The 25,198-nt window shown below is 54.7% G+C and overlaps 1 protein-coding gene and 1 long non-coding RNA gene across 8 annotated transcripts in view; one reads left to right on the forward strand and one right to left on the reverse strand.

The window, feature by feature from the left end:
* The window catches only part of GRAMD1B (GRAM domain containing 1B), a 196,896-nt gene that overhangs the window by 13,190 nt on the left and 158,508 nt on the right, over positions 1-25,198 (reverse strand). For 5 of the 7 annotated variants that reach the window (XM_082410865.1, XM_082410861.1, XM_082410860.1 and 2 more), the window contains 8 exons: positions 21,974-21,994; positions 11,045-11,129; positions 10,454-10,557; positions 9,576-9,671; positions 8,114-8,194; positions 4,648-4,763; positions 2,663-2,819; positions 1,397-1,586 (listed from right to left, as the gene is read on the reverse strand). In XM_082410865.1, the coding sequence (XP_082266991.1) occupies positions 1,397-1,586; positions 2,663-2,819; positions 4,648-4,763; positions 8,114-8,194; positions 9,576-9,671; positions 10,454-10,557; positions 11,045-11,129; positions 21,974-21,994 (850 nt within the window). Of the gene's footprint in view, positions 1-1,396; positions 1,587-2,662; positions 2,820-4,647; positions 4,764-8,113; positions 8,195-9,575; positions 9,672-10,453; positions 10,558-11,044; positions 11,130-14,653; positions 15,398-21,973; positions 21,995-25,198 lie in introns of those variants that run through there. The other 2 variants (XM_082410864.1, XM_082410862.1) reach the window with 2 other exon arrangements.
* LOC309637026 lies at positions 15,133-21,967 on the forward strand. Its single transcript, XR_014250377.1, has 3 exons — positions 15,133-15,220; positions 17,862-17,905; positions 19,157-21,967. It is a non-coding gene; the product is annotated as an uncharacterized lncRNA (long non-coding RNA).

Here is a 25,198-nt window from a genome sequence, read left to right on the forward strand (position 1 = left end):
TCTCAAGCCTTCCTAATTAAAGTGATCTTAGACCAAAGTTTAAATAAATGACTACTTCCTGGGCTTGCCGGAACCCAGAGGATCAGTTATCAAGAGTCTGTAAGTTAAACCACAGTTGACAGCAAATGTCATCGCAACCCATGGCACTGGTGTGTCCAGGGACGCTGATGAATCTGTTTTTACAAAAGCTTCTGAGGCTGGTCTGGTCTGCAGGGCCGTGATCTCTGCGCAAGGTCTGCTCTCCTTCCATAAGGCAGCCTATACCCCCTTCAAAAAATTTAATTTTCTACAGGAGAGAGTTTCTGAGTACGGGTGAGTTGCTCAAACCCCAGCATTCCTCTTGAGCCCTCGGCACCCCACAGGCCCTAATTACTGCACCTGCAGGGGCTGTTATCTGATCTCAAGCAGAACGCTGCCATTTCTGGCATCCCTGTGACCCTGAGAAGGCCAGGGAGGAGTTCACGAGCATCCTGGAGGGTCCGTGCCCATGACTGTGCAGGATCAGGACCGTGGAGCACAGCTCGGGGGATACTCACTTCTCAGTTTACGTGACGGCACCCCGGTTCTTAGGCAGTGCCCACCTGCACAGTCCTTTGCACCGACCCTGCACCCTAGGTGGCAGTGGGCAAGCCCACCGCAGGTGAGAAAGCCCCACCGGTGACTCACAGGAGACCGTCCACAGATGGGTGAGTGAGCACTGTCTGCACAGCCTTGCCAGTCAGAACCCACCACCAACGCAAAGGAGGTAAGCCATCAACCATCCCCGTGAACACTGAGGATCCAGCCTCTCGCCCTGGAATGTCAGAGGCAGCGTGCTCCCGAGGGAGGGCTAGACGCCAGCCCTACGCAGGAGGGAAGTAAGAAGCTACCCACTTAGGAGTATGAGACAGAAGGGCAGTCTCCTCAGTCTGTCTGACCAGGCAACAGTCTAGGTCCGAAATCCCCATGCTGGAGCCACCAAAGCAAGTGTCTGTTAAAATGTGCTTCCAGGACCAGCTGCCTGGCACTTTGCTTGTGGCGTATACGTGTAAACACTGTGAGGGGCAGAGCTGCAGGGCACGCCGGTGCCAACAGGGGGCACGTGGAGTGACAGACTAAATGGCAGACAACCTACACAACACTGTAAAGCAATCATACTCCAAGAAAGATGTTTAAAAAAAAACTGAAAAAAAAAAGAAAAAGACAAATATGAAACGACAAAGATACTACGGTGAGTACCTGAAAAAAGAGATGTTTGCTAATAACAAGTGCACCTTTTTTAAAAGAGCTGTTTTACCCACCCACCCTTCCGCCAGGAACCCAGACTGACTCCAGTCTCCATATGGGAACATCCGTTAAGCCTTCAAAATGTTTGGAGACAGGAAGTGCCGTTCTGCCCCCGCTGTCAGACGCCCACCTTCATCGTGGGTGTCGGAAGAGTCACTGAGCTCGGTGGGGATGTCCTCGTTGTCGTTGAAGTCTAGCGAAGGGGAGTTCACGGGCGCGATGATCTCAATCTTCTCCCCGATGACGCTGTCGATGGCGAGCTCCTTCTCCAGGGACCCGTCGCCCTCCAGCACCTCCTCCTCCAGGGGCAGGCTGTCAAACTGGGGCGGAGACAGAGCGGTCAGCCTGGTCTACTCTCCAAGAGGAAGTCAGAGAGCTGGCCGCGGGAGCCCGCACGTTCAGAACGCAGCCGCTCAGGGGCTGGGCTGTGGGGGTCAGGGGTCTCCCCAGCTCTGCCGGGGAGGACAGAACACAGCACAGGGCCCTGCCCTTCTCCTGACACCAAGCCCCACACGTGGGCAGAGCCAGCTCCATAGTCCAGCTCCTCTCCTGGGGCCAGGCCTCCACCGTCCTGTAACAACGTGGGCCTGCCTCCAACTAGTGCCCTGTTTTCTGAGAGGCTCAAAAGGCTTCCTAAGCAGTTTTTGATTCATTCTCCCATTAGCCCTGGGAGGGAATGGGTACAACTCTTTACATTTTAAAGTCAACCTCAGAGACAGAAAATGGAGACTAGGCATCATATGCATGATGCTTTCATTCTAAGGCCAAGTGGTCTGACCCCTAAGCCACTGGAATACAAGGCTCCCTTTTCTGGGAACCCTTTCTTCTACCTGCCAGCTCACACCCCGACACTTCCCTCACCAAGCTTCTATCCCCTCTATAACCAAGTCCCAGAGGACAGAGTCCTTCTTACACATTTTTGTCTCTTCTGCAAAGTCTAGCACAGCAGGAAAATAAACCAGAGTGTCGACACTAGGAGCTCCATCACGATTTACAGAATGAATGAACAGATAGCAGTTCTGCAGTCCTCTATTCATGTACAACTTTGACTTTAGATCGAGGCAGTGAAAAAAAAGACCTGGAATAGTTCTCCACCAGTGGGCGGATCACAGCAGCCCACCAAGAGCAAAGCTCACACAGTGGACTTGAAATGGCTCTCATCTGCTCTGAAGCCAAACAAAATCTGGCACCCGAAGCACCAAGAACCCAGCTCTGGATTCTACACTCATCTGAATGGAGAGAGTGCCTCTGCTCCAGGACGCCTCCCTGCATAAACCGACCACAGTGTAACCAACCTCCCCTCTACCTGCTCCCCAGGTTGGGGTCCCGTGGAGTCAACAAGGCTGGGAAACACTGCCGCCGGATTGGGTGGAAGCAAAGGGCTCCCTGCCCGTACCGAGACGGGCGCTTCGCTGCTCCCCGTGGATGTCAGTGTGCTGTTGGTGATGGACTTCTTGGGCAGCTGTGGACTGGCATCCGGCTTGGTCTCTATGCTGCTTTTGGAAGAGCTGTCATTCACTTCATTCTCCTCTACAGGGATCTCCTCACAGTAGCTGAAAAGGGACAACGTGAACCCACGTCAGCCTCAGTGGCCAAGACAGCCGACCCACAAGAAACTCACACCCATCGATCCATCCCAAACTATGGGCTTTCCTGCTTCTTTGCTTTGTGCATGACCTTCCTCAAACCTCTAGCTGCCCCCGAACTGCTCTCCTAAAACCTCCTTCCCACCTGACACCCCCTCCCCGTGGTAGAATTCTGTCCCCAAACTCACCTTTTCTAGGCACCCTCCTTAGACTTATCCCTACCTAAATACGAAAACTGTTTGTCTTAAACTTTCTTTTTCCATTGGCTTCCCATCCCACCCCAACCTGACCATGTGAATCAAACATCCGGGCTCCGAGCATACATCTGATTTCCCACAGTGACCAGGACAGGACTCTGGACGTGAGTGCCCTTCGGGGGCACTGCCCAGATTCTGGATCATGACTAGCAAGCTTCTCTGCATTGCACACCTGAGGGAAAACCCTCCTCGAGATACAGGCAGGTGCCCTTCTGCGGACACTTCAGGGATGCCATCGGAGCCTCCCCCAAGGGAGAAATCATCATCACCGTCGCCATCAGCATCTAACTTATACTTTACATGTTACCTCATCTGGATGCATAACAACTCTGAGTAAATCATTCCATGCGTTTTAGAGATAATCAAGTAGATATTCACAGAGGCTAAGTGATACTACTATTAAGTGTCAGAAGTGGTACCTGAGCCCTGGGCTACGCACCACGCGTTTGACGTTCTTTCCTTGCTGTCTATTCCTCTTGCCTCTCACATGACCACCAAGCCTCTACCTTCCAACCTCAAGCATATTGTATCACTCTGCAGTCCCATCTGTCTTAGCCTGTCAACAGCACGTGGTACAGCGATAGCCCCTTCTCCTCACAACATCCTTCCCTTGGCTTCCAGGATACGAAAACCCTCCTAGCGTTCCTCCTACCTCACTGAATGTTCTTTTGTGATTTCTTTTGCTGCCTCTTTCTCTTGTTGAGTGTTCCCAGGCCCAGTCCCTGAGCTTCTTCTCATGTTCATTCAGTCACCTGGTGGTCTCAGCCACTAGTAACCCCCAAGGTTATGTCCCTAGCCCAGACCTCCCGGTGAACTCCACACTCATACACACAGGTGCTTATGTGACATCTCCACGTGGCTAACAGTCATCTCAAACTCAACCTGCCTAAAATCAAGCTCCTGATCTTCCCCCACATCTGCTCTGCTTATAGTATTGTCCATCTCAGTTCAGAACAACTCTATCCTTCCTGCTGGTAAACCTTTAAAGCCACCTTTGGATCCTTTCTGACCCATCAGCAAATCCTTCAAAATATGTCTGGTTCTATCTTCCAAATATATTCAGAAACTAACCACTTACTGCTGTTTCTACTGCTACCTTCCTGGTCCAAACCACCATCACCTCTCATCTAAATGATCTAAATTATTCAGCAGCCTCTTAGCCAGTCTGCCCTGGCTCCCCTTCACTCTATCTTCAACCCAGGAGCCAGAGTGATGTTAAAGTGTTATGTCAGATCTCATCAATTATCTATTCAAAGCCTTCCCTGGCTTCTCATCCCCCTCTGAGGAAAAGCCAATCATCACGCTGACCCAGCGGCCTTCAGAGTCCAACCCAACCTCCCCGACCTCCCCGCTTCCCACCTGCCCTTTGCCACCTGCCCTTTGCTCGCTGGCCCAGCTGCTGCTTCCCCTCCCTCCACCTGGGAGGGCCTTCCCGGGGCCTCCCTCACTCCCCAAGGGCCTTACTTAGACGCCATTCCCCAGCCGCCCTCACCCCTCTGCAAAGGCTTCCCGGGCAGCCTGCCCTCTGCCTCGCTCACCCCATCGTGTTGAAGTCGTCATCAGGGGGCACGTAGTCCTCGTCATCGCTGGTCAGGCCCAGCTCATTCCCGTAGCACTGGTGAACGAAGTGCCAGAGCTCCTTGGGGCACAGGGGCTGCAGGGGACAGCAGACAGGCTCTGACCCTCCCTTCCTCAGGACCCCACTCTCCACAGAGGCACTGAATTGAGCTGGACTCTCTCAAGGGTAGGAGAAGCCAAACTCCACCCACCTGGGCTGGACTAAGTAGAGGGCAGCGCCTCCATGACAACCCCACCCCCTGCTCTTCCCTCCTCTCCGGATCTCAGCAAGACGCCCATCTTCCCCCGAAGAATATGGTTTTTAGTAAAGCCAGGAGCTTGGCCTGTTCCCTCAACTCAGGTTTGCACAGTGGGACCAACAGGTCCTTGAGGATGGCAACCGCCCGCCTCTTGCTCCTGTGGGTGAGGCCCGGCATTAAGCGGCACAAACCAAAACTCCTCTGGGGCCAAAGTGATCACAGAGCTTCTGACTTGGACTCAGAATGAGCACCAGAGGCCCCTGGGCCAGTCTCGCCCACGCTGCAGAAACCTCCTTATACTAACAGTGGCCACGCAGGTCCTGACGGACCTGATCCAAGATGGATCAGGTCCAAGAATGAGGTGTGACCTCAAAGGTGGCCCATTCCACAGTTGGGCAGTTCCTGTGCTTGGAAAGAAGTCTACATTCTCACAGTTTCAGGGGCCTCAAAGGTCACTGCATCCAGCCCTCTCTTCACTACTTGAATACTTCCTTCTTTATTCTGAATTACAATCAGTCTGCCTACGGTTCTATGTATTAGTTCCATAAACAGTTTTTCTCATTTCACTGGGTGTCTACATGTCCTCCTCAAAAGCACTGTCCTAAGAAAAGTTAGCTCTTGTTGAGGTTCAGAGTTTTGGAAAAGAGGCAACAGTATGTCAAAGAATGAAGGTCAAAGGTGGAGACCATGGATGAGTCCTGGGTTGGGAGGAGGGAGAGAAGGTGGGAGGGATAAGTATGTGAGAAAGAGAAGCATTAAGAAAAACATAAGCAGGGACTTCCTGGTGGTGCAGTGGTGAAGAATCCGCCTGCCAATGCAGGGGACAGGGGTTCGATCCCTGCTCCGGGAAGATCCCACATGCCGCGGAGCAACTAAGCCCGTGCACCACAACTACAGAGCCTGCGCTCTAGAGCCCGCGTGCCACAACTACTGAAGCCCGCCTGCCTAGAGCCTGTGCTCTGCAACAAAGAGAAGCCGCCACAGTGAGAAGCCCTCGCACCGCAACGAAGAGTAGCCCCCGCTCGCCGCAACTAGAGAAAGCCTGCGCATAGCAACAAAGACCCAATGCAGCCAAAAATAAATAAATAAATAAATTTATATGAAAAAAGAAAAAAGAAAATCAAACTTAAAGAATGTTCCCAGCAACGGATTTGATAAGGAGTTTGAGCTTTCTCTGACCCCATCCTTTTGAGGTATGGCTTAAGAAGCATGCAGCTGGCAGGATGCCATGAGCCAGGTCGCTGGGTTCCCGGCTAAGGAGAACTGCCCAGAATGGCATAGTCCGGGCTCTCTGTGGCCCGGAAGGGTCTGGGGTGGCAGCTCTCTGTGCTGGCCGCCCTCCCACCCACCCAGTGCCATAGGGAGGCACCTGCTTCTGTACCTGGACCTCCTCCCTCCTCCCAGCGGCCTTTACGTACACCATCCACCCTGCCCGGGACACATCTGCGTCCCTGCCAATCCACGCCCTCCCCTTCTCCACAATTCACCTGCTCCATGCAGCCTTCCCTGACCAGCCCCACCAGGCTCAGCTTGTCTGACCACAGCCAGGACAAGCACAAAAAGCAGACCCTGCTCGTCAGGCAGAAGTCTGATGTGATTTTGTGAGAGTTTTTGCGAACCATATGGATGACCCTCTGTCTTAAGTTAGAAATGACAGCGGTTGTGAGCTGAAAATTCAGACCTGCCAATGGAGACTCAAACACATTCTCATTTTACCATTATCCATGGCTAATAAAAGTAGACGATCAACTCAAAATAAGTTACCAGGATTTATACGAAGGCTACAGACTTTCAGGTTAGAAGAAACTCTAAATAACAAATCTATTCAATTTTCTTTAGACAGTACTAAGTTTGGGCTAGAGTCAAGGTAGATACACACATAAATTTAAATACATACAAGTCATATATATAGTTGTAATTACAATATTATATAATTATATTACATAATTGTTCCCCCAGGTCTCTTTCCCTGGCTGGGAGGCTGTTTCTCGACACCCCCGGCATCTGCGTGCACAGGATGCACAGCCATGTCTCCACCTGCATCTCCCACAGTGTCCCCTTCATCCAGGTGATCAACCGGTGGCTGTGTTAACTCTATCTTCCTATTTTCTGTATTTCTTTAAAACTTATTCCATTGACGTATAGTTGGCTCACAATGTTGTGTTAATTTCTGCTGTACAGCAAAGTGATTCAGTTATACATATACATATGTATATAGATTCAGTTATATACACATATACATATATATGCTTTCTTTTTCATATTCTTTTCCGCATGGTTTATCACAGGATATTGAATATAGTTCCCTGTGCTCTACAGTAGGACCTTGTTGTTTATCCATTCTATATACAAGACTTTGCATCTGCTAATCCCAAACTCCCAGTCCTATTTTCTGTATTTTTGATGCTTTAGCATCTGAGGCCTTGCTGACTGGGGAAGGCCTGCCCCTTGCAGGATTAGCTAATTCCTAGAGAGAGAAGTCACCCTGCCAGGGAGACCACCTTCCCTATGTAAACCGGCCAAGCCAAAGCCCGCACACCCAACCACCTCGTTTTTCTAGCTCTTACATTCCAGGCCAATACTCTCTTGCACTAATCACCCCGGGACAGTCTCTCTGGAGACAGTCTCTCTACCCTGAAGCCCAGCGAAATATTCAAACTAGCCAGTCCAGTGAGCTGCTTGGCCAGCTCACTCTGCCTCACTCATCCTTTCCCATGAAAACCTGCAACGAAGGCTCTTGCCCCTGCTTCCCCCTCGCTCTCTCTGCCTCCTGACTGACCTCGAGCTTCCCCGTGTGGCCCTGCCTGGCATGCTGGGCCTCTGCTTCTAGGGATCTGTGAGTATAAAAACCTCTTCCTTCATGACAGTCATTTCTGTGTCTGTGCATCTTACCGCACCTGATTAAAACAAACCCCGGTGCCTTTTAAGACAGCGGGAATGCACTGCCCTGTCAACAGGGCCTTGCTCCAGGCAGCAATGAAGCTGTTCACATAAGAGGACGTGCTACTCTCAGCACCTGGGTCACCAGCAGTGGAGGATATGTTACCGCAAGCCTGGAGGACTTCCAGAACCAGGAGAGGCACGGGCTTCTTTGGAGCAGGCCAATGTCAAATGGACCCCCACCCAAGGGGAAAGAACGTTCTAGGTGGGTGCGCATCCCGAGGCTGAAGAGCTGGGCAGGACTCACCTTTTCCAGGAGAGCGTTCTGCCAGAGGCGGAACATCATCATATACGTCCTATCCCGGGCCCCAAAGGAAGTGAAAAAGTGCTGGATTGAAAGAGAACATGGCAAGAAATGTCTGTTAAGACTTACAATACAGTGAATGGAGACACGGTGCTCCTTCCTTTAGGAAAGGCTCCTGAGTCCGTCCTCAAATACTGCGGACTCTCAGTCACCCGTGATCACAGCACAGGGGCTCTGCAGTGAACGGGGTCAGCACACCGGGGACCAGGGACCTGGGACCGCTGAGTCCGCACTGTCTCCATGTCCTTCAATGTTCACCCACACTTTCGTCAGTGGTTCTCTTTCTGGTTTGAAGTTTCCACCTCCATAAAAAACTTCCTTCGCCTACGTACACGGACTGGGTGAGTGGTGAGCTGGGAACCAGCCCAAGGGAAGGAGAAGGCAAACCCACTAACCCACTCACCCTTTGATTCATCAATTCAGCAAATACTTGAATATTAGTATGTGCACTCTTCTACATGTACACACACTAATACATGTGCACACACTCTTCTACATGCTTTGGGCACAATCACAAACAAAACAAAGCTCTGATGGAGCTTACACATTCGTGGGGACCTTTTATAATGTGCGGGAAGAAAGCGACAGAAAACCAGATTTTACTGAACACGTTCTAGGTGCTTCACAAATGCTCCTTCATTTAAACCACACAAAAGCTTTGGAAAATAAACATAACTGCTAATACTTAATAAAGAGAAACCGGCTGGTGAGGTTAGGTGACCTCTGTCATCACAGAGCTGCTTCGTGCCAGAAACAGAATTCAAAGCAAAGACTATCGGACCCCTAAGTCTCAGGGTTCTTGCCTCTGAAGTGCCTGAGTCCAAGGGCACTGTAGACCTGTGTTCAGTCCACCCCTAGCCCTGAAGCTATCAGTCTTCAGGCTCTGGTTAAAGGTCAAAGATCACAGTGTTCTCTCCGCTCTAAATTTTATCCACCACACTTTCCCCATGCTGACGATACGGACAGTCTGTTTCCTATCGGACTCCTATTCCCTCTGGACGGGCTGTCCTGATATATGATGATACAGCTTACATTTGTACAGCACTTTGCAATTTAGTGTTTTCAAGTGTGTGAGGTCATTTCAGACTGTTAAACAGGCGTTGCTGGCTCCGTTTTACATTTACAAGCTGGGGCTCAGAGAGGTTACATAACGTACCTACAGCCATGGGACTCTAATTCAGGTGTTCTGGCTCCAAGTCCAATGTTCTGCAACTCCACCTCGCCCCCTGCTCAGACCGCACGCACCCTGCCCACCACGGAGGTGGCTCCCATAATCTGCATCACCTTACCACCTCTCACCCTAATCCTACTGGCCACCATATTAGTGCAACTGAAGGGCAGAAATCCAGGAGTAGGGGCACTGGGGTTTGGGGGAATAGAAAGTCCAAGATCAGGCTCTACTTACCTTTTCCGAGTCAGTGCAAACTTGGATGGCATTGGGAATGAGGCGGGCTGTTTTTTCTTTAGTCATGGAGCAGATGTCTTTCAAACGAACGGTCAGCTGGCATCCGCACAGAAATAGAGAATGGATAGCAAGCAAGAAGAGGCATATTAATAGAGTCGGGCAAGGAGTGTTCACACGGCACCAGTTCAGACAGAGGAAATCAGATCACAGGCTGCATACTTCTAAACCTAGAAGGGACCTCCTTAGAGATCACCTGGTGTGGCCCCTTATTTCAGAGGCCACACAGCGAGCCTCGCCCAAGGTTCTCTTGATTCTTGGTCCAAGGAGCTTTGCTTTCTCATTTCTGCACAGCCTGGTAAATGTGCAGAGGTCCCATCACGATTTGCCACTTACAAAAACACAGAACACTGGCACTGGATGGGACCTTAGAGTCATACACAGAACACTGGCACTGGATGGGACCTTAGAGTCATCTAGTCTGTCTTTTCTCACTTTATTTTATAAGATTAGGAAACAGAGGCAAATAAACAATAAAGGACTAGCCTAAAATCACACAGCTAATTGGCTGCAGAACCCAGGAAGTACAAGCCCGTTCTCCTGAGTCCCAAGGCCAGTGCCCATTTTACCTACTCTTCTGCCTCCGTGGTGATTCCTGCCAAATATTTACCAGCACTTCCCCAAAATCAAATGCTCACCCGAGGAGGAGGGAGGGGAAGGCATGGTAGAGAGATCTATCCTTCAAGATTCAGGCACGTGCTTTTTTGAATTATGCAAAGGCTTGGGCAGAGTATGAAGTCAAGCAAAGGACAAAAGTGAGGGCAGCTTCCTCAGCTACAGCCCAGGGGGACAGCCCCAGGGAGCAAGCCCCGGGTCTTTACCAGAGTTTCCCAGCGGAAGATGTTGCTGTAGAAGCAGATCCAGTTTTCAGAGAGGTAGAGTCGGCCCTGAAGAAGAATGTCTCTTTGGAGTGCGCAGGAGTAATCTGTGGTAGAACGGGGGACGGAGCTCAGGGGCAGGGAGCGTTCTCGGCAAAGCAGTACAGTCAGGCACGCCATCCCCCAGCAGCCCCGGGAAGCCCAGCTGCCCACCATGTACTAGGCGTGTGAAACCCTAGTCTAGCGGCCAAGGGAGTCCCCAGCATCTCCTGATCGGGCACGGGAAGGATGTGAACTACGTTAGAGGCCGAGAGGCCGATACAATTCAACCAACGCCCCTCCCCCTCCACAACTTCCCCAGCCCCTCCTCCGCCGGGCCATCTGCAGGGACAAGAGTGGCAGCGACGCCTCCCAGGCCGGGCTCTCTGGAGGCCATCACACAAGTGGGGCTCAGCCCTGAGTCCCCACCGCTGGGGCCAGCTCTCTGGGCATCCTCGCTCCCTATTCCCAGACAGATGCTCTTACTTGGGGAACCTGTACTCAGAAGCAGCCTGATTGCCCTCCTGCCCCCACATGCCAGGTCGCCCAGCTCACCAACGATGAGGCGCTCCGTGTCTGGAAGTTGCTTAAAGAGCTTTCTGAAGTCTTCATTTCTCTGCTTATAAGTGGGGCTTAACACCTGCGTGACAATGGCCAAGGTTAGCAGGATGTTCCCAGGTTCGCTGGTTGGGGAGGAAGGTACGGGAGGAGCACCTGCTTGCGTGTTTCAAGGCAAAGCTGAGGCTCTGTTGCGCCAGAGGCCCCAGGAGCTGGGCAGAGGGGGCTCGGTACGGGAAAACATGGTGGAGAGAATTTGATGCTGTAGAAGGCTTTATATCCAGCGTCCATCAGTGAGAAAATGTCAAACATACTAAGCAGGGCCCACACAACATCCCAAGTGGACAAAGGAAAGAGGGACAGCTCTGGGCTATTGCTGTTCTGCCTCTGACAGCAGGAAGCACCACCGTGACAGTGGAAAAGGCCCAAGGGGACCAAGGGGAGCTCCCCCCACCCCCCGGCAGGACCCAGGATATGACGGTGCCCAGTGTACCCCTCAGAAGAAGCTGTCATCATGAGTAACACAGTTGGCACTTGGCTGTGTCTGAACTTCATGATTGGAAAAAAGAAATCATGAAACATAAGACTAGTACAATGTTATGTCAATTATAGCTCAATAAATCTGGTGGGCGTGGAGCGAGGAATTACACCTTTACAAAGAGTGGACTAAAAAAACCCATAAAACTCGTACTAAAAAAAAGCACACAAGTAGGGAATTTAAAAGCATATCTGGCGGGCTTCCCTGGTGGCGCAGTGGTTAAGAATCCGCCTGCCAATGCAGGGGAAACGGGTTTGAGCCCTGGTCTGGGAAGATGCCACGTGACGCGGAGCAACTAAGCCCATGCGCCACAACTACTGAGCCTGCCCTCTAGAGCCCGTGAGCCACAACTACTGAGCCCGCGTACCACAACTACTGAAGCCTGGGCGCCTAGAGCCCGTGCTCTGCAACAAGAGAAGCCACCGCAATGAGAAGCACGCGCACCACAACAAAGAGTAGCCCCCACTCGCCGCAACTAGAGAAAGCCCGCGTGCAGCAACGAAGACCCAACGCAGCCAAAAAACAAAACAAAACAAAACAAAACAAAACAAAACAAAACAAAACGTATCTGGCAACTTGAGGTACCCAAACTTCACTCCCTCACCATCCCTTAGAAGACAATCTAATCCAAACCTTACGTTACCAATAAGGAAACTAAGCTCGGAGAGAAGTCCCTGCCCAAAGCCCTCTGGCTGGTCAGTGGCAGAAGTCTCGATCCCTGGTTCTGTGCTCACCTCCCACCAACACCTGTGCTGCCAGACACCCCTGAACCCACCTAGTGTTTTGGTGCCTCAGTGAAAACTCATACCCATCAACTGCCTTAGTGAATCCTTCTTGGAAATTCCATGAACCAGCTGAACAGACAGGAAAGGCACCCAAGGCTGATACGCGAAGACAAGCGCACAACCCGGGAAGGGTCAGGCCTCGTGACAGAGACATCTGCACTCCACCCAGGTGACTTGTTGACCTACTTATGCCAGGAGCACACGCAGGTAGACAAACCGTCCTGTTATTGCTGACAGATGGGTCTTGGCCATTTATGCTTTCTCGCCCACTTCCCTGGGAATCCACTGGCATACAGCTGTGGCGACAATGGAGTGAACTCTGCACTGTTCGTTTCTTGGCTTTCTGCAAAGCTAACGGCCTGTGAGACAGCTGAGGCTGCGGCCTGACCACCCTGGCAGCAGGTACTGACTACCTGAGCCAGAGGGAACCGGAGGATTTCAGGAAGTTAGAGGAGAGAAAACAGCATGACTTCAGTTTGGGGAGGTTTTCCAGGTAAGAGAGAAAGAAGAGGAGTGTTTTCAACTACTTTGTCCATAGTTAATTTGAAATTTAAACTCTTGTTTTGGCTTATTTATAAAATGAGTTTTTTATGTGCAAGTGGACCCTCTGCTACCTTCCCCAAAGCAACAGATATGCTGTAGAATCCCAAACTTCACCGGCCATATGTTTGAACCAAGTATCAGGGTCATTGGGAGGGAATGTCTGGAAGCCAGCCCATCCCGTGACTTCTACGGCTAGCAAAGACCTCAGAAGACAACATTCCTCGGACCCATCAAACGGATACTGAGGTATCCAATCTCATGGCCCCCTGGCCTCACACAACAGAGCCCACACACTGAAAACCCTTGCCTGAGCACTTGATTGTCAGGAAGTTCCTAATTATGACTAACCGACCTTGCAGAGCTAACGTGGAGTGAGATATGACCCTGCACCAAACACTATCATAAGCCCTTCACAACATCCTCTCATCTGACCACAGGGTCGTTTTTATGATCTCGTTTTAGACGTGAGGAAGTTGAGGCACACAGAGGTTAAGCAACTTGCCCAAGGCACGTGGTTACGAAAGGCGAGTGTGGAATATGAACCCGGGCGGGCAGTGTGGTCCACAGCTCTGGGTCTGAGCCATCACCCTGCACTTGCCTTGCGCCAGGGAGACAACAGGAATGCCCCAGCCAAGCACACCCTCTTGTGGACGAGGAGCTAACTTATGCGGGGGGCCCCCACTAGCCTTGCATGCCTGCAACTGGGGCTTTTTTGGGGCGGGGGTATAGTTTCAGTTTTGCAAGTTCTGGAAATTGGGTGTACAACAATGTGAACATACTTAACACTACTGAAATATATATTTAGAAATATCTTAAAATGGTAAATTTTATGTTACGTGTATTTTACCATATTTTTTTTTTTTTTTTTTTTTGGCCGCCCCATGCGACTTACGGGATCTTAGTTCCCCGACCAGGGATCGAACCCAGGCCCTGGCAGAGTGAAAGCGCACACTTCTGACCACTGGACCGCCGGGGAAACCCCACAATTTTTAAAAAAACTGTTATCAGTCAAGTCGGTCTTTAAATTTACAAAGTTCCAATATCAGCCTGAAGACCAGCCTACCAGGTGGCCCCGGACCCCCTTCAGTTGAAACTGGACATCAGGCATCCAATTGCCTGCAGCCTGGAAGTCCTCCCCTTTCTAAATGTTCCCTCCGTGGCGCTCTGTCACCCCTGCTTCTCTCACATCCAGTGGGGACTCAGACATGGACAGAGATGCAGGCGCAGGGAGTCTGGCCCTAATCTCCAAACCAGAGGCAAACGGAGGGAGCCGCCCTCTCCTCCCCTCGGAACAAAGCCGTGGCTATGGGGAGGGGAGGGCCCGGAGGGCCCACCCAGACCTGACCTCAGAAGTCAGCCAGTTCTGCGAGGGCTGCCTCGGGGTGTAGGAACTCCTTAACCCAGGCCCGCAAGTCACTGCCCTGATTCGAGCAGGCTGCCGGCGTGGAAGGCAGGCAGGCTCGCCTCCTGGAGTCTAAAGTACAGAGATCTCAGTTGGCCCGCCACCATCTACCTTCTTGACGCGGGAGACCGTGACCCTCTCTCCCTGGCGCCGTCGTGCTCTTAAAGCCGTCTCCTCCGAAGGGGAGGCACGGCTCTATTTCCATTTTACATGGCCAAAGACTTCTGGTCCAAGGCTTGTCAAACCCGGGGCCCTCTCAGGGAGCAGGGCCAGGTGGCGAGCGACAAGGGCGCGGCAGACCTGTCACCCGGCGCAGAGAAGCCAGGATGCGCACTCACGGCTGGGATTTCCTCAGACCCGGGCCGGCAGCAGAGCTCCGCGCCGGCAGGTCCGTCCGTCAGTTCCTCCAGGCGCCGCTGCAGGGGCTGGCTGTCCTGCTCCAGCAGGAGGCTCCAGAGGACCCCCGATTCCGTCAGAGATTCCATCCCGGTCCCCCAACTCCGACCCGGCACCGTCCCCACAGGATGCAAACAGGCAGCCTCGCCCGGGCTGGACGCAGACAGGCGGCCTCTGGCTGCTCGGCAGCGGGTCTGCGTGACCCTCGCTGGCCCCCTTGGCGCCCCTGGAGCCCCGTTCCCGGTGCAGAGCCTCACGGGTGGGAGGGTGCGGTCAGCAAGGTTCTCAGGCGGGCTGGCCGGTCTCCAGGGGCCGGGCTCTGCCTCATCGCACTCGGCTCCCAGCGTGGCAGGTCTCCAGGCTGCGGGTGACCCCGAGGGGACGTGAGGAGGCCCCTCTCCCGGGTCAGCGCGGACAGCCGCTCCGAGGGGCCGGCTGCGGCCAGGACGCGGAGGACGGGGCAGGTGCACGGGGCCGCCAGAGGCCCGCCCCGCCGTTACTCACACACGGTAAGTACAGGGGCTCACGGCTGGTCTGAAACTCCAGGGAGGGCAGACGCCCAACTCCCCAGCTCCGTCTGGCTTGTCCCGTAAGGCAGCCTGTTCAACGTGCAGTCGCTGCCCTGGGCGGGCGCCGGGCGCTGTGACTCACGGTCCTCACCCAGGCAGCGCAGCCACCGCTGGCTGGGGCACCAGGGCCTGCCCCCACCCCCGCCCCCCTTCCTCCCAGACGCGCTCCTCTCGGCTGACCAGCAAACAACTTCTTTGTTAGAATCGCCCGTGGCAGGAGGGAGGGGTGGGGGAGGCAGGACGGGTGGGCGGGCAGGGCCGGAGCCCTACACACGCTTCGAGTTACAGGATCTGGGTGATGGTACCGGCCAACGTCCTCCAGTAACCCCCGGCCTAGCCTGGCCTCCCCAGCAGATGTTTCCTGCAATGGAAAGTAGCTGGCCTAGGCTCCGCGTCGGGGAAGGGAGGGGAGGAGGTGCCAGGGGCACTGCTGCTGTGATGAAATCTGAAATGTGAGACCTGAACAGCCAGGGACTTCTTGGAGACACACTCTCCCCTCACTGGCCCATCCATCCACCAACACCCCCCTAGCAGCAGCAGCAACAGAAGACTTGGAAGTTTAACACATCCCATTCCAGATGTGCCGGTGGGGAGAAGCTGAGGTCAACAGCTCCCAGGTGCGTGGGAGGCATCGCCTTCCTTCCCAGGGATGCCGGGAGGGCACCCACGCAGCCTCTCAGACCTTGAGGGCCAAGGAGCCATGCTAAGAGCAGAGAATCTGGGCCAGCTCCAAAGGAGACAGACAGGCTGCAAGGAAGCTGAGACCTCTAGAGAGGAAAGAGAGCCTGGCCAATGAGGGCAAGAAGGGCTCCAGAAAGAGAAGCTGGGGGCAGAGGTCAGACAGCACTGGGGCCGGGAAGATTGGATTCCCAGGAAAAGTCAGACTCTGGAGACAAACGGGGCACCTCCCTCACCCTCCCCAGTTCTGCCCGCCTTGCCAGGAGGGTCTCCAGGCTGCACACGAGGGAGAACGCTGCCTTTGTCCTAGGAGTCTCAGCTATCGATATTGGATGCCGTAACGCTCAAACTGTACCGTACTTAAAAATGATCTAACCATCGTATTAAGAGTATAGATTCCTGACTCCCAAACCCCAAAATTGTGATTCAGAGGAACCTGGGGTCTCCCAGTTAAATCGCGTTGGAGGAAGAGCCTGAGTCCTTCCCCGAACTCCTGTTCGCGTCTCTCACTGTGCACACCCCGGACGCAGCCCCCTCCTCCGCCCGTCTATCACGCAGGGTGATTCCTCTCTCAGACTACCATCTTCTCCAGGAGGCAGCTAACGCCTCCAACTATCTTCTCCAGCACCTGCCATGGTGTGTTTCAAGTATCCGCCGCTCAGAAACTATCTACCAAATGAATGCATTCCTTTTGCACTTCTTACACTGTCCCTATTTTACGCATCTTGTGTGTACACATCCACACACATCCCCACTCCTACAGGCATGGCTCCCAGCACCCAGTCCCTGCCAACGCTCTCCAAGCCATAAATCCGAGCTTCTCTCCGCCCTGCGTCAGCCCCATCGTCAGGAGTGGGGTAGGAGAACTCAGCAATCCCGTTTCCCAGGGTGACCAGAATGCTTCTCTCCTGGGCCTCACCAGACCCCACGATCTAGGCAGTACCAGGACCCAAGAGGGCTGAATCCTTACAGAAATTCCTTGGAAACATCTGAGTATTGCTGGGGCCAGATGAGGGGATGACTGTTTGGGGTCCAATGCGGTGAGTCAGGGGCAGGACACACCCAGAAAGATAAGCGCTGGGAGATGAGTCCCAGTGCCCTCAGCCTTTGTCTCCTACGCCCCCTCACAACTGCCGCCGGGCAGGGCGGCGGGCAGCTTCCAGCCTGGGGAGAGGGAACTGGCCCCAGGCTAAACATTAACTCGAGGGCAAACACTGGGAGATGGGACCGAGTGGTACCCCCGCCCTGGCTAGAGCAGCGGGAGGGAGAGGGTGGAGGTGTCCAGGAGAAAAACAGATGGATCTTGGTGGAGCAATGGCCTCACCTAGGAAGAAAGCAATTAAGACCCTCAAAGGAGACGCTGGACTTTCAACCAGATCTGGGTAGGGAGGAGCCAGATGTGGGATAAGGGGCAGTGGAGACGGGGGAGGTGACCCAGCAAAGGAAGGAGAGAGGTGGGTGGGTGAGAGTGTAACAGAGAAAGACAGAGAGGAGCGGGACTGGGAGAAAGTTAAGACAGCTGTCGGGGGCCCGGGGGTCCATGGGTAAACAACAGAGGGGAGCTGGACGGAGGCACAGGAAGCAGAGGCCGTCCCCGAAAACAAACAAACAAAAAGAAACAGGCTGCCAAGGTGTCCTCAGCGATGCATTTCAGCGCTCACTCCCACTTTCCTCACTGTCCCCCATCACTTGAATTTCACTCCTACAAAGCTTCCTCCTCTTGTTCAACAGTATGTCTGCCGGGCCTGCCTGGTCATTCCACAGGGCCGGCACCATCCCTCTTCCCCACTGGACAGCCAGCATCCCCAATGGGGACCAGCAGGCCACTTGGGCCCTACAGTCTCAGGGCAGCCGCCAGGGTCTGGGCTCCCATCCTCTGACCTCAGAAACCTTCCTTCCCTAGGTTGCCACGGAGTTGACTGACCCTCCAGGAAAGAGGTGAAGCAGGTGAGGAAGCACCTTTGTCCCCCTGGAGCACCGGGGAAAAGACTTCTGTGACTTGCCTTCATCCAAGATGCGAGAGCCCACTGCGTCCAGTGGGGCCATCTTTGGGGGGCAGATTGCACCCCGCCTGCCCCTAACCCTCCCCTTGGTTCCCTGTTTCTGCTTATCCACCTGTGTATCCCCCAAGCTGGGGGCCTTGACTAGTAAAACTGGGGTAGTCAAAGGGGGGGGTTCAGGGGCAGTAGATGTGATCAGGCCTGGCAGGGACTCAGGCAGACGGCCCGGCCTTCAAACCCCACTCTTGACCTGAATATCCCTGGCTGGAGACCAGAGGCTCTTGCCTCAGTCTTTCCACGTGTCCCTGGGGTCCAGCCACCTCCCTCCGTGGGACCCACGCTTTATAAAGGCCAAGATGGTCTGTCATCATGGTGACAGCTCCTCCCTGGCTAAATAGGTAAAAGTAAAATGCAGAAGAGAGGCAGATGGAGGGGGAGGCTGGGGAGGGACAGGGAGGGGTTGGGGGGGCTTCCTCTCACATCAGACCCAGGCTACTCCAGTGGGCCTGAGATGTTCTCGCAACAGTCGGCAAGCCTGTGCTGACCCTCCCTGCCCTGAATCCAGCCAAGCATTTCTAACTGTCCCTAGGGCTGGGGACGACAGAGCCTTTGCTTATCTGAAGGACATCCAGTGCCAACGATGGAGCCTCAGGCAGCAGAATAGCTGGAGAGCCACCACCGGTGTCAGGAGAGGGATCAGAGAGGGCTGTCTGATGCCTTCCTGCTGCCTTCCTGCTGGCCAAAGTCCAACCCCCTAGGGCAACACAGTGGTGAGGCAGGAGGACCGAGCAGATCAAGGGAAAACAGAGAACCAGGTCACAGCAACAGGGGCAGGGCAAGGGCCTCCTGAGAAACCAGGAATGGACTACGGGGGGCAGTGCTGGGGAGTGGGGGCGATGAACTGAAGTTTCCTGATGGGGCCTCTGCACACGAGCGCTGACACACACACACAGCATACCGCAGGAGCGCAGGCCCCAGAGGATGGGGGCACCGCACGCCCGTGTGCACGGACTCAGGTGGTTCTGAGCTCAGGTAGGGAAACTCCCAGGACCTGGCTTCCCAATGGAGCCAGAGCATCCGGCCTAGGAGCACAGCCACGCTCAGGCGGTGCCCACGGACAAGTGCACTGGTACCATCAGAGTGGGCATTCATGGGGGTGACACTTGTGTGAACATGCAGCATCTTGCTTCCTCCACAGACACCCAGGGGTGGACCAGCCCAGAGCCGGGGCATCAGCCTCAGGACGAGAGCAGGGTTTTACCTGGAAGAGGGGGGCTCCCGGTGTTGCTTGAAGCCGGCCTCTCTAGAGCTCTACCCACTATGGCAGCTGATTACCCTCCGGACAGGAAAACACACAAAGAAGAAATGCCAAGATGCACTAGACACAGCCCCTGACATTTGTAGCTCAGGCCGGCTGGAGATCCCTTCACCTCTCAGCTTCCCTCCATCTGCCCAGCTTCTGCCGCTTCCTCCCAATGTCCACCTGCCATTTCTCTCTCCCTCCCCCACGCTGGTCCATTCTGCTCCCTGTCCGGACCACAAGTCAGGACGTCCGCGGTGGAAGTCCGGCAAGACCAGGAAGAAGGCAGCACCCAGGGGCTGGGTGGCAGGCACAAGGGGCCACGTCTGCCTGGCAACCCTGAATCGGGGAGCAGGGGAAGCAGGAGAGCTGCAGGAACACCTCTGTGGATGGGCCCCACGTCTGGTATGGCTGAGCTTCCAGAAGAAGCCCCCGTGTGAGAGCGGAAGGCCGGGAGGGGATCTCTGAACGCTGCTCAGCAGAGCCCCTTGTGCACTTGGCCTCTGTGAGTTGATGATTTGTCCTGGGTGGAGAGTCAGTGTCTCTGGAATTCATTTGGGGTGAGGGGTGGAGGGTGAAGGGAGATGGCCTAGGATTAATGGAGGGTGAGGGCAGGCAAGGCCTGGGAACCGGGTGGGTTCTGGAGGGCGACTGTATGAGGGGATTTACGGAGCGAGTGAGGGCGGGCTGCTCCAACACGTCTCCGCTGCAGGCGGAACCCACCAGCAAGCAGCGCTCGGCCACACCGGGCTCCTCTGTCTGTCGCTTATCTGCCATCAGAACGCCTGACCTCTGGGCCCCACATGGCAGCTGGCCTACCACCACCGTCCAGCCAAGCGGCGGCATCTATTTCTAGCCTGTTGCTCTGCTGAGGGCTCAGACGCCAGTTCTCCTGTGCGGGGCTGAGGGAGAAATCAGGAGTGAAAGGAGGGGAGAAGCGGGGTGGGGAGGGGAGTAAAACCTGCTAGAACCAGAGAGGAAGAGAAAGCCAGCCAGGAGAAGGAAAGTTAGAAAGGAGAGCGGCAAACGGAGGTGGAAAAAAGAAAACGGGGGAGTCAGCGAGGAAAGGGTAGGCAAGGATTCAAGGGAAGGAAACGTGAGACAGAGCGGAAAAGCTTGCTGGAAAGAGGAAAGGGAAGAAAGGAGTATATAAAAGGGAGAAGGTGGAGACTAGCAGCAAGGATGAGGGTCTGCCCGTCCAAATCTGGTCGATTTAATTGTCTCCGGGGTCTGCAGCCACGTGTTTCCTGCTCCCCTTTGAGACACTGATTCTACAGTACCCCTCGGGAGGGTGGACGATTTCGTGACGACGGAAAGGATGCTGGAGGCCCCACCCACTCCTAGGAAAGCATTCTCCATCCCCTCTACCTCCTCCCACACAGAAGGAACTCCTCTCCCCTCCAGGATGTCAGCTCTAAGCCACGGGGAGGCCACAAGCCCAGGTGAAGACCACTGTGGGTCCCAGGGGGGCGGAGGGGCTGAAGTCTGGCTTCTCCCACCCACAGGCCACCTCAGCCCTCAACTCCCCTCCTGCCGGCACAGCCCACCAACCTCTGCCTTGTCTGCGCCGGGTGAGGCTAAGGCTGGGATCCATCAACCCTATCTCCGGCTGGTCCCCTGAGCGGGAGGTGGGAAGCCACAGGGCTGACTGACATGTGCTTGACTTTGGGGAACTGCTGAGCCCTGTGGGAAAACACCCTCCACACAGTGATCCTGGCCCAAGTCCCTGCGTTACACCCAAGCCTCTCCCCTCCTTCTCCTCCCGCTCCCCCTCGCCAGGTCGTCCCCAATGCCTGTCTCTCAGGCGCCCGCTCCGGCACCTTCTCCAAGTCCACGCGACCTGCCGCAGCGGGGGCTGGTGTTAGGGGAGCGGGGAAGGTGCATCTACGTGACCATCAGGGTCAAGCACGCGCAACAGAAAGCTCAGGGATGAAAGACAGTGACCTGAGACCGGGCCACGGCTGCCCGTCCGTCCACTGCACAGCCGCGGAGGTCGGAGCACGACCGGGCAGGCCGCTGAGACTCCAGCCAGCTGCTCTTCGCGGGAAAAGTCCGAAACCCTGTGGCCCCGGCTCTGTGACCCAGAGGATGTGGCCTCTGCAGGGACCGCTTACTCCACGATCGGCTTCCGCGTAGGAGTGCCTGGCTGGACACGGCAGGGACGACCCCAGAGCCGGGGATGTGTTCTGGCAGGAGCGTGCCCGTGGGGCTACTGCGGGGACCCAGGGGCAGAAGTCACATTCCGCCACATGAGACTGCCTCGCTACAAATGGGCAACTTGTCTGGCTGCTTTCTCCCCAAAATGTCTTGGTTAAGGGGAGGAAACCTCGGCCCTAAGTTTAGGCCCCAGGACTGTCCCGTCCCAGGGTTCTGTCTGGTCTTGGGATGCCTCCCCAGCCTGGTCTCCTCCTTCAGGGCTGGAGGGCCCTTGTCGGGGATTCTAGGGGTGGGGGACGAGGCAGCCCGTCTCTGCTTGGTCTCTGGGAATCGAACCCTTCCTCACCAGCAGTCCTGTCCTGCTACAGAAGAGAACCATGGTGTCTGGTTTTTGAGGGAGGGGGTCTGGTCTGGCGAAAAGCCCACCTTTCTAGGCCCCTAAGTTTGCCCAAGCCCACAGGGAAGCCACGCCGCGCCCCCCATGCCTCCATCCCCCGAGCACGGCCACCCCCCACCCGCCTTACACGTACCCAACAAGCAGAGAAAAGGGATACTTACATTATACCAACTCTGGCTTTTCTGAAAAAAAACAAAGTAAAAGAGAAGCAACGTTAGTCAGGGAGAGATGGCGGGAATGGTCAGAGCATTCCTGGCTCCAGAGGGAAGGTTACACAGACAGCGGAGGGCGGGCGGGGAGGACGAATCCCAAGGCAGCTGAAGGCTCCCCGTGTTGTTGCTCGGGGTGGGGGGGTCCTCCTTTCTCAAGACAGCTCCCGAAAGGAGGCCCAGGGAGCGGTCCATGCTGGAAGCCCCCGCGGCTGGGATGGCAGGCAGCGCAGCACCAGCTAGAGCTCGACCGGAAGGGAGCAGACCCCATCACAAGGTTCTTCCGATGGGGGCGAGGGATGCACTGCAGGCATCCGAGACCCAGTCCCCAGTGGGCCCTGATCAGAAGCAAAGTACCCACGGAGACCAACACAGCCGTCCACCCGAGTCGGCCCCCCTGAAAGGCAGGGCGGGACCCTCCGGTGTCGGGGAGTCGAGGGGCTGCCTAGAAACTTCCCTCCAACTCAGTAAATTCCTCCTTCTGCCCAGCTGGCTGATCACATAAGTGACAGTGGCCAAGGAGTGGTTGGGGGCTGTGTGTTGGGAGGAAGGCTGAAGCACATAATTGCTAAAGGTCCTTCCCAACTTCATGGGGTTAAAATTCAATACCAACAAACCCTGGTCCGTCCCGACTCCAGAATTCAGGTGCTCTCCATTCCCAGCCCTGAGCAAAGGTAACAAAGATTTTTAGGGAAAGAGGAGGGATGGCTAAGAGGAGGGATGACCTAGTCTATCTCCCATCTCACTGGCCAGGAGTCCTTTATACATACACATCCCACTTGGAAGACAGAAAGACAAGCAGATAGAGACAGACAGACAGACACACACGCACACGCACACCCCTGCCCCATCCCTTCAGGGGCTGGCCCAACAGGTTTACATTGGGTAGACTGGGGCTGGGGTATTTTCAGTTTTAAAATGCTTGCCAAGGGTGTATAATTCAGGAGGAGAATCCCTGGGTAGAAGGAAGCTTTGCCTACAGGTCCACATCTTAACTACAGGCACACCTCGTTTTACTGCGCTTCATAGACATTGCATTGTTCACAAATCGAAGGTTTGTGGCAATCGGGCGTCAAGCAAGTCTACTGACACCATTTCCCCAAGAGCATTCATTATTTTTTAGTTAATTTAAAATTGTATTTTCAATTATAATTAAATGTACACTGCTTTTTTTAGACATAATGCTATTGTATACTCGACAGACTACAGTACAGTGTAAATGTAACTTTCAGATGCACTAGGAAATCAAAATATCCACGTGACTTGCTTTACTGTAACATTTGCTTCACTGTGGTGGTCTGGAACCCGACCGCAGGCTCTCTGAGCTATGGCTGCACACGCAGAGGTGTGGATCGTGGGCACACTTAGCAACCTTTATCCCGCCCACCTGGTCTTACAGGGTCCCTACTCCTAAGGGAAGAAGGCAGGTGTGGTCTCAGGAGGTCTGCTGTGCGGTGTCTGGAGAGGCGGTGGGGGGGCGGAGGGTGAGGGTGACTGCAGTGGTGAAGGCCTGGGCGTGTGATCGCCCCCCTTGCTGGCTCTCCCATCCCACCGGAAGAACTCTGTAGAGACCTTCACCTTCGCTCTGAAGAGGAAGCGTGTCAGCAGAAGAAGGACAGGCGTGGGTGGTGCTGCCTCTGAGTGGCTTTGTTTCAACCTCACACCCTATCTCACTGGCCAGGGGGCAGATGGCAAGGCAGGCGCTCAACCCTCCTCTGCAAGATGCTCTCCTTGGTCGTTTCCCAACAAAGGTGTCACCACGGCCCCATCCGGAAGTCACGTATTCCCACCACAGCCTCATCTTCTCCTCCAATCCAGAGGGCTTAGCAGGTAAGGGGCCAAATCCAAATATTCAAAGCCAACTATTCCACCACTGAGGGAGAATGGGAATCGTGGACTGAAAATTCGCCTCTAGTCATTCTGGAGGAGAGTAGATGGGGCAAGGAGGCTGCATCGGACTCTACCCTGCACCTTAGAACATCTTAATTCTTGGGTCCTCATTCTGAGATCACAGGGCACGAGGCTGTGCAGGTATCCATGAAAACACCTGTCTCAATAGTGGAAAAGCACGCTCTAGAAGCTGCCGGCCTCAAGCACCCGCAGTGTGCCTGCGTTTCATCAAACCAAAGCCAGGTCATCAGACCCCTGCTTCACGGCTGAGAAAACTCTCTGTGCCCGCCCCCAGCTCCTCACCTCACTGTCCTGGCCTCCACATGAGACCCTCGGAGGAAAGGGGGCAGCAGGAATTTGATCCTTTACTTAGGCTCCCCCTCCTAACTCGGGTGAATGGAAGGAGGAGAGTTTCGTGCACTGCCCCACAGATGCGTGGCCCTTCTGAATCTGTTTGGAAGAAGAGCTTCAGAGTAACAAAGGGCCTGCACCAGGGAACCTGGGTCCACCTCTAACTAGCTGTGTGATACCTTTGTGTGTGTTACCTGCTTGTGTAAATACGTGTTCACAAGCACTGCAATGTCAGACACACAGAGCGAGGACTTCTGTCCCTCAGCCTGAGACTCCGCCCCGACCCAGCGCTCTGTAGGCAGCTTGCTGCCCGTCACCACTGAGGGTGTCCACCCCTCTGGCCAAATCCACGGCAGCCCCTGGGAACAGCCATGTGGGTGTGAGTCTCCCTGAACTCAGTTTGATCTCCGTGGCTCCGCTTTCCAGGACTGAGTCCTGGAGGAGCTGCTGGACCGGGAGGGCCCAGCTCACGGGGCAGGGGGGCCAGGGAGCGGTGGCCCCGGAGGGTGAGAGGGGTGTCCAGTGGCACTCGTGAAGTCTCTGCCCTGGTGGGTTCTCGAAAGTTTCCTCCTGTGCAGAGAGGGCCGGAGGCAAGGGAAGAACAGAATGAGGGAGTGGGGCGAGGGCTTTCTGACAGGTGATAAGTGGATTTGGGCAAAGCCGGAGGACAGAGTCAGGAAAACTGCCCAAAGACAGAGCTGCTGGGGTGGGGCTGGGCTGAGCAGGTTTCTAAGCTCCTCCCCGAGGTCTGAGGAGCGAGCACCTTAGAGACTCCAAGGCCCCTGGAAACAGACAAGTTCCTTACACATCCCCCCAGCACAAAGGCCCGGGAGTCGGGAAGACGGGGCGTGGGCAGAGGAGGGACGGAGGAGCGCTAGCTAGAGGAGTTAGGGGGAAAGAACAATTTCTTACTTTGATCAGGTTAAGTCTGTCATA

Source organism: Balaenoptera physalus, assembly GCF_965194825.1.
Source record: "Balaenoptera physalus genome assembly, chromosome: 10".
Classification (NCBI taxonomy): Eukaryota; Metazoa; Chordata; class Mammalia; order Artiodactyla; family Balaenopteridae; genus Balaenoptera; species Balaenoptera physalus.